Source organism: Lissotriton vulgaris, unplaced genomic scaffold (genome assembly GCF_964263255.1).
Source record: "Lissotriton vulgaris unplaced genomic scaffold, aLisVul1.2 SCAFFOLD_1868, whole genome shotgun sequence".
NCBI lineage: Eukaryota > Metazoa > Chordata > Amphibia > Caudata > Salamandridae > Lissotriton > Lissotriton vulgaris.
Window position 1 is genome coordinate 247,945 of NW_028244967.1, and position 12,525 is coordinate 260,469.

General features: G+C 45.0%; 1 protein-coding gene across 1 annotated transcript; it reads right to left on the minus strand.

Moving 5' to 3' along the window:
- Nucleotides 1–227: 227 nt before the first annotated feature.
- Nucleotides 228–6,086, minus strand: NKX2-3 (NK2 homeobox 3). Its single transcript, XM_086948966.1, has 2 exons — nt 5,573–6,086; nt 228–1,602 (listed from the first exon to the last, which is right to left on the minus strand). Exons 1-2 carry the CDS (start codon nt 5,889–5,891, stop codon nt 977–979), a joined length of 945 nt encoding a protein of 314 aa, XP_086805092.1. The 5' UTR covers nt 5,892–6,086; the 3' UTR covers nt 228–976.
- Nucleotides 6,087–12,525: the final 6,439 nt, after the last annotated feature.

Genomic DNA, 12,525 nt, shown 5'->3' on the forward strand with positions numbered 1-12,525 from the left:
CGGGAACTGGAAACTTTCGCACTGAAGAATGATATTTACCTGAAAGCATCCTCCCCCCACCCCCACACACACGCACACAACCCTACAACCATCCCAGGCAGAGTGACGCTGCTCCTTCGCTGCACCATTACCCGTGGTGTCACCAGTGGTGCTGAAGCGTTCTTTAGTCACCATTCCCCTTTCACCTTACAAAAATCTATGCCTCCATATGACGTGGAAACCAGGCCTTGCCTTGATATACTTTATTTTCAGTCGTTCGTGAAACACGGACTTCCTTGTTTCGCTTTTACTCTTAATACATCCGGTAGATACAGCGTGCGGTTACTTAGGTAAAACATTACACTCTATTGACAATGTGGGACCCTTGTTTTGCGGTTGTGAAACTTCCTAAATTGCTGGAGAACACAGAAATCGTTAGTGCGTCGTTTCCAACTCTCACAAACCCAAGGCCAGCCAAGATGTGCTGTGCAGCTTTCCGTTCCTTGAGCACACTCCCGGCGCTGCTTGCTGGCACACGGCGCTGCTTGCTGGCACACGCATCGTGCGACCTTGGCATGTTTTGCTGACACCTTTCGTTTTTTTTGGTTTCACAATACCAAAATGCGTTCTGATTTGTCTTCATGCAGAATGTTCCTTACATTCAAATATATTTATTTATATATACTCTCTTTATATATATATAATTCGGTTGCATATGTGCTATAGATATGCAGTAGTGGCTGTGCTGGAGGCAGTCCTCATACTTGTGGCAGTCACGCCCGGGGGCGCTGCAGTCTCTCGCTCGCCCTCCCCTCTCTCTTGCCCGCCTCAAGCAGTCCCTTGACGTGTCCTCTTTCCTTCCTTGAGGCTGGGGAGTGGGGAGCGCTGGGTGGCCACTGCCCCTCTCTCTGTCCGCAGTGTGGGGCTGTCACCCCCCGCACGGGGCCGGGGCAGGTTCAATGAAGGTACGCCCAGGAGGGGCCTGGGCTGAGGTGTCCTACCAGGCCCGGATGCCCTGCAGAGTCCCCTGGCAGGGCGGCACGGAGGCCCCTTGGTGCCCCTGCGGCTGCGCGGAAGTGTTCAGGTTGCCCATGTTCATGAAGGGGCTGCCCCCCGCGCTGCCCTGCCCCGCCGGGAGGCTGGAGTAGTTGCAGCTGTAGTTGCTGTTGTACTGGGGGCTGCTGCTGTAGCTGTAGGCCGGGTAGGTGTTGTAGGAGTAGGGGCTGCCCCCCACGGTGTAGGCCGCGCTGTAGCTCTGCGAGCCCCCGAGGCAGGGCTTGCCGTCGCGCACCAGCACTGGCACGGCCACCCTGCGGGGCGGGGGCGGGTGGTGGTGGCCCCCCAGCTCCAGGGACTTGTCCTGGCGCTGCCGCTTGCACTTGTAGCGCCGGTTCTGGAACCAGATCTTGACCTGCGTGGAGGTGAGCTTGAGGCTGCTGGCCAGGTGCTCCCGCTCGGGGGCCGACAGGTAGCGCTGCGCCTTGAACCTGCGCTCCAGCTCGAAGACCTGCGCCTGCGAGAAGAGCACCCGGGGCTTCCGCCGGCTGCGCTGCTGCTTCGGCCGCTCCAGCTCCTCGGGCCGCAGCTCCTCGCCCTCCGAGGACTTCTTCAGGAAGCAGAGCTCTGCGGGGAAGCAAGAGAGGGCGGTTAGCGATCCGTAAGGACCGGGGCACAGGGCGCACACACGAGCACACAGCAGCATCGCTTCAGCATGCAGGGCCTGTCCGCGCCTGGCTAAGGCCTCACCCCCCCCCCCCCCCCCCCCCCCACCCCATGCAGGGAGCGCTCATCCAGCTACAAGCAGCCTAGCCCAGCTCTGTACCCAAGGGGACGTCTGAGAGTATCCTAGCTGAGCGCTCACACGGCCCCGGGCGACTAAGGACATTGTAGCGGGCTCTCGCTGGCCTGGGGTCACTTACTGAGCCAGGGACGCTCTAGCTGAACCGTCTGACGATAGGGGCTGCAACTAAGCCCTCAGCTGCGTGCGAACATTTTTAATCAGGCCTCTCTGATTGGCATCAGGAACTTTGTAGCCTAGTGACATTCGAACAGAGCCTGACTAGCCAGGGGCCTGACCCGGCCCCATCAGACTACAGACATTCTACCTGAGCCTCCACCCGGCTAGAGATAGACAGAGTCCTCGTGCAGCAGGGGCGCCCTAGACCTCTAAGGATGCCCTCGGTGAACGGTCAGGCGGCACTGGATGTTGTTGCTGGACCGTCACCCGACTAGCGACAGCATTATTCCTACAGAGCCCCCATGGGCTAGGGGCATTCTAACAGGGCCACCACTGGACTAGAGACAAGGCTCCCACCCGCATAAGGGCATTCTAGCTGCATCTTTTTAAAATGGCAAACGTGGACAGCATGTGGCGCAAAGGCCAGAGCTGCCTACTTGTGGACGTTACAACCGAGTTCGAATCTCAGCGCCGGCTCAACATCCTGTGATTCTGGCCAAAACCACTTAATCTCCCTGTGCTTACACAAAAAAGCAAAACATGAATGTGTCCTTGTGTAATGTAACTGGCGTTCATGTAAAGCGCATCGGGTCGGACACGCACTATATAAAACTGCAACACACAAAAAAAGGCTTCCGCAGGGCTAAGGGGCGCCACAACTTTACAAGGGACCAGGACAACAAGGGAAGATTAAAAAATGGTGCACGATTAAAAAATATAAATAAATCCAAACCGGTTTCAAGATGGAACTCCTAATCGTGACACTCACGCTGAGACATGTATACTCAGAGGTACTAGTATAAAAAATCACAAAAAATAGCTGCTATATTGAAAGATAAACATACGCACTCACGTATATATATATATATATATATATATATATATATATATATATATATACAAGCACGATATGTATTAGTGTGTGCGTGCATGTATATATAAATATATTCACGAGGATACTTGAATAAAATACAAATATTCACGAACTTCTTAAATTAAGTCCTAAGCGCCTGTTAAATATGCCCTGCCACTGTATACCTTGCGTAAACATTCATGTTTTGATATAAACACATATTTGTGTGAGGAAAGTTACTAATATTTTCGCGCGCAGAATGGACTTGTAATTGTTATTTTGAAAGTTGAATGCTTTCTAAGTCCCGCACCAGTACCAGAGACCGCAAACTGGCTCTTCTTCTAATCAACTCTACGGAGCTGCCGTACGGAAGAAGCGCGTCGTGAGCATGTAACCGCGATCAGACTATCAATCGGCACTTTTATGCGGCTAGATGAACATGCAATGTACCCATGACAATAGCGCCCGCGTGACACGCATGGAACTAACACCCTCTCCCCCTCACATAACCTAACATGGTTGCTGAATTTGCATTCACACCAAGGTATGGTAAAGGGGAAATTACTGTAGATGACGCGATCCGAAGATCCCACGGGTCAAGGGCTATCCTGAGCCAGCAGCACACTATTTGATCACTTTTAACCTTTGCACCCCCGGAGCTGCCCTCTAGCCCTCAGCGCGTTTGTCCAACAACATTTACCCTTTTCACTCGTCAGGTGTCCCCCTGCTGAGTACATGCCGTGTCTAATCTTGCTATTATTGACGTTAACAATAAACGTGTGCACGCGTCCTTCACACTTATACAAGGCTATCAATATGCTATTCTTCCCAAGAAATGGTTTGTTGAAACATTTTTATATTATTTTAATCGCCTTGAGATATTTCTCTTAAATCATAACACTTTCGGTTCTCTCTAATTTCCAGCAGATTAACTTTGGTCAGGGTTTATGACGCTGGTATGTGTCAGTAAATAGCGCCCACGAGAAAAGTGAACAAGACTTCTGGTATGAACTTAAAATGTGTATTTATTTCACGAACAGTACATGTACCTCGGAGAGCTCAGAACCGAGGCTTTGGACTTTTCTTTAACATGTTTAGACAGCATCAGTTTGCTGGAGGAGAAGTCTTCAACATGACTTTATTATAAATAGAAAATGCATCTCTACCGCCCCCCCCCCCCCGCCCCCACCCCCCATCCAACCCAACCACCCCGTCCTTTGTTGCGGCTGATAACCTCTAGCGAGAAAAGTGAAACTATGTGGTATGAACCGCAACACGCCTAAATAACAGGCGGTCTGCAGGGGATTATTACAGTTATTGCCGTTTCCCATCGTTAATTAAGGCCTCCACACCGGGAGACAACCCCCTCTCCCAGTCTTAAATAAATACATGAAGCGCACACGGAAACATACAGAGTCGCGCACACACAGGAACATAGACTCAGTCACCTGAAAAATAGAAATAAACGAACACACATTGAGGCGTGCAAGCAAACAGAAACACGCAGACACACAAGAACATACAATCACCCCCAAAGCAGACAAACACACACATTTGAAGTACGCACGGAAACAGAAACACACAAATACCACGCAGAAAAACAGAAACAAACCTAGACCCAGAACCAGACAGAAACAAACACACATTGAAGTTTGCACGAAACATAGCATCCAGACGCTACGGAAACACACAGAAAAGCCCAATCACCCCAAAGAGAGAGACAGAGAAACTAACACACATTGAAGTAAGCACGGAAACAGAACCACAGACACTACAAAGACACACAGAAAGATACAAACAAAACATCTACAAACATAAACAGAAACTGACACGGACAAACAGGAGTACGTATAGAAACAACTATATGAACAAGAACGCATCGTAATAGAGACATCGATACTGAAAGAAACACCACAAAAACAGATGAAGTACCCAGATACAGTGAAGCGCGCACCTATACACACACAAACACCCATAAACACTTACAGAAACACACACATGTATACACATACACAAAGAAACATACTCAGATACACACGCAACCCGAGGCAAGCAGAGAAGCATACAGACACGGAAAGAAAAGTGCATGCACATTTATTGAGACACAAAATCGCACCGAAATAAAGAAATACAGACGGAAACAAAGCAAAAGGCGCGCGAACACACACACACAGAAGCCTGTATGTGAAAGAACCCAAAGCACCACTGCCAAGTTTAGAAAGTTCAAATGAGGGGCAGTGGGAGCCGACGTGAGTGGCATGTTCCGACTTCCGGGGGTAATGCACTGGTCGTAAACGGTTTTTAAGGAGGACAGGGACCATACATCACAATTTGCCACCTTTAGCTCAAAAATCCCTCCCTATAACCGGGAAGACGTCCACTCCATCCCTGGAGACCCATTTCTGCGCCTGTTTGCTCTGTCACGAGAGAGCATAGTGCAGGCATTCCCCGCTGCTAAATCGCGGAGGCTTTGACAACTTGTGTGTGTCTTTCCTTATGCCTCCACTGCCTGAAAACCCACATTATGGAAGAATGCATCAAAGGAAGACTGCCTGAGTCCATTGTCTTACTTTGGAGGACAGGAGGCGTTCGGAGGGAATATATAAGTGGTGAAAAGTTTCACCACATTAGCGGTATAATGAGTAATATTTTAAATGTGTGGCTTCCGAAGGCATGAGCACTGTCATGACAAATTTGCTAAACTTGGTGCCCTGAGTTTGGGTTTCCTTCCCGGGGAAAGCTGCCCTTGTGCGTGCAGCTCCTTCCCAGACACATGTACTCACTGTGTGCCTCCTCGTCGTCCTCGTCGTCCTCCTCCTCCTTGGGCTGGCAGGTGCCCCCCAGGGCCGTGTGGCTGACTATGTATCTCCTGGGAGAGGCGCCCCCCTCCCTGTCGGGCACCAGGTAGGGCAGCTTGTCGTCCCCCTCCTCCGAGAAGCTGGAGCTCTCTCCGGCCAGCATGCAGGAGGAGGGCTGGAAGAGGGGCCCCAGCTCATGGTGCAGGTGGTGGTGGTGCGGGGGCCCCGGGTGCTGCTGCTGCTCCAGGTTCAGAATGTCCTTGACAGAGAAAGGTGTGGAAGTGACTGGGCTTGGTAACATCATCGGGGCAGGAAAAAAAGTTAATTGCCAGAAACCAAATAATCAATAAATCTCGAGAAGAGGAGGGGTGAGCAGGCGCTCCCTGCCGCCGTGCAGGGTGATAAACGATGGACGAGGTCCTGCTCCTGTCTAAACCGCCTCCATTTGCCTGCAGCGAGGCGTCTGGGTTTTGTTACAGCGCTCAGCGCCGGGGCTAGTAACGAGGCGGCTGCAGGAGCCGGGGGAGCGCTGGGAGGGGGGTGACGTCACGGGAGAGGGGCTGCCGGGAGGCGGGGCCAGAACGCGCTCACTTGCCTCGAGCGAGTGTCCGCGCGAGGCCACGCCCTTTGGCCGCGGTTTCCGCCTCTAGCAGCTGGAGTTTCACAGAGCCACGCGGGGTGCTGAAGAAGCGTCTCAAGAGGGGGGAGTTCAACTCTCAGGAGGTTCAAACAGTAGCACCTATCGTGCGGTTGCTTGTTTCTGGTTCAGAGTAGTGCTTTAAATGGGCGGGTACTGTCCGGTACGGAGTACCTGCACTTTCTTTATTTTGAGGAGGGAGAGCACCAGGACTTCTAAAGAGAAATACTATACTTTTGATGGGAGAGTACCAGCACTTCTCAGAAACAAGCAGGTACTCTGTCACAGAGTACCTACACTTCAATTTTTCAATTTCAAGCACTGGTTCAGAGGGAACCAGGTCTAGTGGTGGGTCAGACTCTTCCTATTAAAGCAGGGCCAAGCCAGGTTTGCACAGGGTGGTTTGTCTGCAGAGGGCAATACAACGATGGAATGGAATGCAGTCGAGTAATTGCCAATGGTTGAGATTAATTCAGGTATGGCACCCTTTACATTTTGTTTACCTCTGTCCGAATCTCTCCTGGAGTGCAGAACCTATCTGATCTGTCTGAGGGGCATACTAAAGAATAGCACTCGAAAGTATGTTTCGGTCAATTGTGTGCTCATTTGTTTTTCAATTTTGTATGGGTTTATTTGAAAGTTTTTCCCTTGTTCTTTTGGGGAGTATGACGGATACAACTTGCTCAATTTCAAAAAGGCCTGTCAGCAAAAGCATGATTAGTCGAAATTATTCACTTGTGGCATAGAGCCACTGTTCCTTCACTACCAGAAATCTAACTCCCCCATCCAAGTTAAGGTTCCCACCTGCCTCTGTGTCAGCATGATGTTATGTTTCCTGTTACAGGTCTGTCACTTTCACATAATTGTAACCAGTTATGCTAGTTCATTTGATTCAATGAAGGAAAGCAAAGACTTTAGCTCGTGGAGTTTATTGGTTTTTCCAAAATAAGGCCTGGAACTAGAAATTCCTAATACCCACTGTTCTATAATTCTCCCAATAAAAACAGTTCACTAATTGTTATCTAGGATATCACCTGTGTCAGGCAATGTCTCAACATGTAACATGGAACACGTCACATTTTTGCGTAGAAAAATTACCCATTTTGGCTATATTGGTAGTTTCAGAATTTAGGCATAGGCTTGGCTGTCCTCCAGGCAAACCTACCAAACTCAGAGATTTCTGAAAACCAGACACTCAGGGGAGTCTAGAGTGGTGTGATTTGTATGGATTCCATTACATTTTCATGCCCTGCAAACCTCAAACTTTGGCTAACCTCATATATTTTCCTTGCATTTCTGTGCGGGAAAGTTTCCGAACATTTCTACCACCAAGCTTTCTCACACTTTTCATGATAAAAAATGTAGCTGTTCTGTGATTGTGCCTAATGCCTATAACAGTAACTGGTCAGAAGTTGAACCATGTGAAATCAAGGTGGTATCAATGAGGTGTTAGCATTGTTGCAGGTTTGGTTCATTCTAGTGATGTGCACTGCATCGACCCACACATGCAAGGCAGCATTCCCAACAAGATAAGCGCATGAACGGAAGATGGTCAATTTTGGCCATTGGCTTGAAGTGCCGAGTTTTCTTTCACTTTAATATGGAACAAATGGCCTTTCACGACCCATACTTTGAGGTCTGCATGACGTTTTGTGTAAGGAAATGTATTGGGACTCAAGCACACCACAGACCACTGTATTTCCCTGGGTCTCTCGGTTTCAAAATAGCCTATGGTTGGTAGGGTTCCCTGGTCACCCGCTGATCATCAAATAGTGCATTCATCATTGAAAGTGAGAGGAGGTTAGGCACAATGCCTCGATAAGCTGTCCACACTCCTTTATTTTTATAAAAAGAAAACCCTTGGTCTCTAAGTGGTTTTTATGCCCCCCCTCCCTCCCCCCTGGGTCTACAGAAAAAGAATATGATATGCCCAGGCGTACTGTCACCACTCTTTAAAAAAAAAAAAAAGATTTCCCTGGTGTTTAAGGGCCTGATTTAGAGTTTGGCAGGCAGGCTATTTCATCACAAATGTGACATATAGCTCATCCCCATCTTACAAATCGTTTATATCCTAAGGCACATGTTATAACCTGTCTGCCAAACTTTAAATCAGTAAAGGAATAGGTAGATTCGCACTCCTAGTTAAACCACTAATGAACTTCTGTAATGATATAGTATGGGTGAATGTAAATAATTTAATGCATGCAGACACGTGTAGTTAGGAGAGTACCCTCCTCCCAAAGAGTAATACAATCAATATAATGAGTCTTTGCCAAACAAAGGCTGCGTGTCGCACAGCTACACAGGCCTTAAATCAGGCCTAATTAACCTTTAACTAGTTTTTCTCCAGTTACATCATAAAGTATTTCAAACATACTCAAAAAGACATTGCTTCATGTTTTTTATCTTTATCTGAATTGCAATGCATTATCACTTATTTAAACTGCAAAAATCATTCTTTGAGAACAAAAAATATAAGATCAATAAAACAATCCAAAATGTTTTGGTCAAATGATAACGTTTTTAACAATTGGAAAATATCATCCTATTCAATCTTTCCCTTCCCAATGCATTTCGGGTTCAAAACTGAACCCTTCGTCAGGGGATTAGAAAGTTACAAAATGAAACATAGTATGGTAAAGAAGTTTCCGAAGTAGTTCTCATCCAAATCTACAACACAAAACAGTATTCTTAGTATTTCATAATTCTGTACATTGTATTCCTATATTCAGTGCTGAGAGCGTTACTGTGAAATTATGAAAACCCAAGATAAGATAAATGAAAAAGAAAAAGAAAACCAGAATATTAGATCCATATTTTCCTCTAAATGAAAATAGAAGAGTTAATATAGCCCAAGTGATCTAAAATGAGGTGTAAAGAAAAGTAACCAGACAGACGTTATCTCCCGTATTGTGTCGATCAAGAACCATATCAGGCGTTGTTAACCTCAAGTGTTGATGTGAACTGAGTTAGTTAAGTTCTCTAATGTAACCCGATATGGCTACCACTTCTTAGAGCACATGCCGTCCTACCTTCCGTATTTCAATATAAGCTCTATGCCAACCGCCGTGACCTGCCAAATAGTATAATAGACCTAATTGTATTACATGTTTATCTTGTAGAGTTACACAATGTAATTTGACCGCTAACAAAGAATCTTACCCGCTAGTCTTGCAAAACAGCGTAGAAAACGAGCGTAGAAAACGTGTACCCCACTGACTGCCAGCTTCGGCAGGAAATCTAGAAAAACAAATCTAATGAATACTTGATCCCCCACGGGGACGCAAGGTATTAAATTCTACTCAATTCAAAGTCTAAACTCACCCTTCGATCCTCCTCTATAGCGTTCTATCCTGCCGCCATCTATCAAATCTGCGAGATCACATGTAATAGATTCTCCAATCCGCTACGATTAAAAAATGAGCCTAGAAGTAAACAATGGACTACAATACCTCGACCAGTCTCAAAGGTAGAAAGGTAAAAAACTGACTCCAACTCTAAAACTGCGTACAAACTCAAAGAAGGACTTCGACTTTCTTAGATATAACTTTATTGTTCCCATTATGAGACAATTATCATTGATATATTTAAAAGTGAAACTAAAGTTTGAGATGTGTATAAACAAAAAGATAATAGAAAAAGGAAGAAAAGGTAGGAGAAACCGGAGGGGTGATGTGCTACAGTAGGCTCCCTTACAATCTAATTTTAATACAACCAATTCTACAAAAACACAATAATTCCTCATGAGTCATTGAGACCAATTTACAAGAAACATAATAATTCATAATGATCACTGAGACCCCTGGGATAAGAGTCCCTAAGTATCTTATCCAAAATGTTTCCCTGCGCGCAAGCATGGTATTTATGTCTGTATCCGTGCGCTTGTCAATATGTTCAAGAATTGTAAATCGCAATTGTGGTATTGTGTGAGGGGTAGTTGTCCAATGTGCAGCTAGGGATGAACTCATGTTTTTGTTCCGAATGCGACTCTTATGTTCTACAATTCTTGTCTTAATCATTCTACTTGTTCTCCCTACATATATCAAACCGCAGGGACATTTGATCGCATATATCACCCCTTCTGTTGTGCAATCCGATGTGTGTCTCAAGGTGATCGCTTTGCCTGTATGAGGAGGTCTGAATTCATTGCCAATCATAAAATTTTCACATTGTCCGCAATTATAGAATTTTCTCATTCCCTTGTGTTTGATCTTCATAGTTTTTTTTGGAGGTTTCATAAGCTCTCTTAAATTTTCCGAACAAGTATGTGCAAATAATGGTGGACCGGTCAGAATACCTTTAAAATCTTGCTCATTTTCCACCAATTCCCATCTTTTTCGAATTATGGACTTTATTTTAGAAGACTGTGCCGAATGCTTCAATGCAAACACTTCTCTTTTTGTTGTTTGTTTGGTCTGTTTTTTTAATAAATCCTCTCTCTTTTTTTGGGAGACTAGGTGTTCTGCTTCCTCCAATGTGGGATTCGGGTATCCTCTTTGTTGGTATTTAACAGATTGTGCCATTATCAATTCCTTACATGTTTCCACATTAGATGTTATTCTTTTAATCCTCATGAACTGGCAAATAGGTAAATGTTTTTTCAATGAAATGGGATGAGCACTTGAGTAGTGTAACACATTATTCACATCAGTAGGCTTTGTATATACTTTTGTCATTAAACCTTCATTGGTTTTTGTTATTTCAATGTCCAAGAAATTAATTTGATGTGCATCAATTTCGTGGGTAAACTGTATACGTTGGTTACATTTATTAAGATAAATTATGCTGGATTCCAGTAGCTCTCTTGATCCTCTCCACACCACTAGGATGTCATACAATAAGGTCTATTATACTATTTGGCAGGTCACGACGGTCGGCATAGAGCTTATATTGAAATACGGAAGGTAGGACAGCATGTGCTCTAAGAAGTGGTAGCCATATCGGGTTACATTAGAGAACTTAACTAACTCAGTTCACATCAACACTTGAGGTTAACAACGCCTGATATGGTTCTTGATCGACACAATACGGGAGATAACGTCTGTCTGGTTACTTTTCTTTGCACCTCATTTTAGATCACTTGGGATATATTAACTCTTCTATTTTCATTTTGAGGAAAATATGGATCTAATATTCTGGTTTTCTTTTTCTTTTTCATTTATCTTATCTTGGGTTTTCATAATTTCACAGTAACGCTCTCAGCACTGATTATAGGAATACAATGTACAGAATTATGAAATACTAAGAATACTGTTTTGTGTTGTAGATTCGGACGAGAACTACTTCGGAATCTTCTTTACCATACTATGTTTCATTTTGTAACTTGCTAATCCCCTGACGAAGGGTTCAGTTTTGAACCCGAAATGCATTGGGAAGGGAAAGATTGAATAGGATATTTTCCAATTGTTAAAAACGTTATCATTTGACCAAAACATTTTGGATTGTTTTATTGATATTATATTTTGAGTTCTCAAAGAATGATTTTTGCAGTTTAAATAAGTGATACTGCATTGCAATTCAGATAAAGATAAAAAACATGAAGCAATGTATTTTTGAGTAGGTTTGAAATACTGTATGATGTAACTGGAGAAAAACTAGTTAAAGGTTAATTAGGCCTGATTTAAGGCCTGTGTAGCTGTGCGACACACAGCCTTTGTTTTGCAAAGACTCATTATATTGATTACACTTTAAATCAGGTCTTAAGTGGGCTTTCTGCCCTTCCCCCAGGCTGGTCAGAAAGAGAGTTGTCGAATTATGATTTGGGCCAGGTGTCTGATCAGGCAACCTCACACCTATATTTATTTACGATAGTTTCCTGGTTTCTAAGTGGGATTGTGACCCCCCTGTAGTTATTAAAACCGAAAGCCCGGGTGTGCAGCACTCACCCCATCTTTTATTTACAGTATTTCCCTGGGGTCAAAGTGAGCTTTTTGATCCCGTGGTGAGGTAGATTTTTTAAAAAGTTCACTGGCATCTAAGAGGTTTTATTCTCACCCTCCTTGTGAGTTCTTGGTGTAAAAAGACGGCTGTACAATTTTCGGATCAGCCAGTCACGCTTATTTCAGGTAGGCCACCCACACTCTTTTGTTTAACAATATTTCCCTTGTCTCTAAGTGGGTTGTCTGCCTCCGGGGCACATTGGGGTAAATCACCCCACTCTGTCTGTCCCCAGGGGGCCAAATGACTGTTGACACTTTTTGTTTTATTATTCACAGTATCAAAACATCAATAAATACACATCTGATAACAAGGCATAAAAGCAATTCATTTCATTCAATTATACCACAAAAAAGAATTAAAT

Excerpts from the sequence above, each read along its gene's own strand:
- NKX2-3 (XM_086948966.1), bottom strand. The coding sequence starts at position 5,891 with ATGATGTTACCAAGCCCAGTCACTTCCACACCTTTCTCTGTCAAGGAC. Across the intron at positions 1,603-5,572 it reads GGACGACGAGGAGGCACACA|AGCTCTGCTTCCTGAAGAAG; the intron begins GTGAGTACATGT and ends GCTTCCCCGCAG.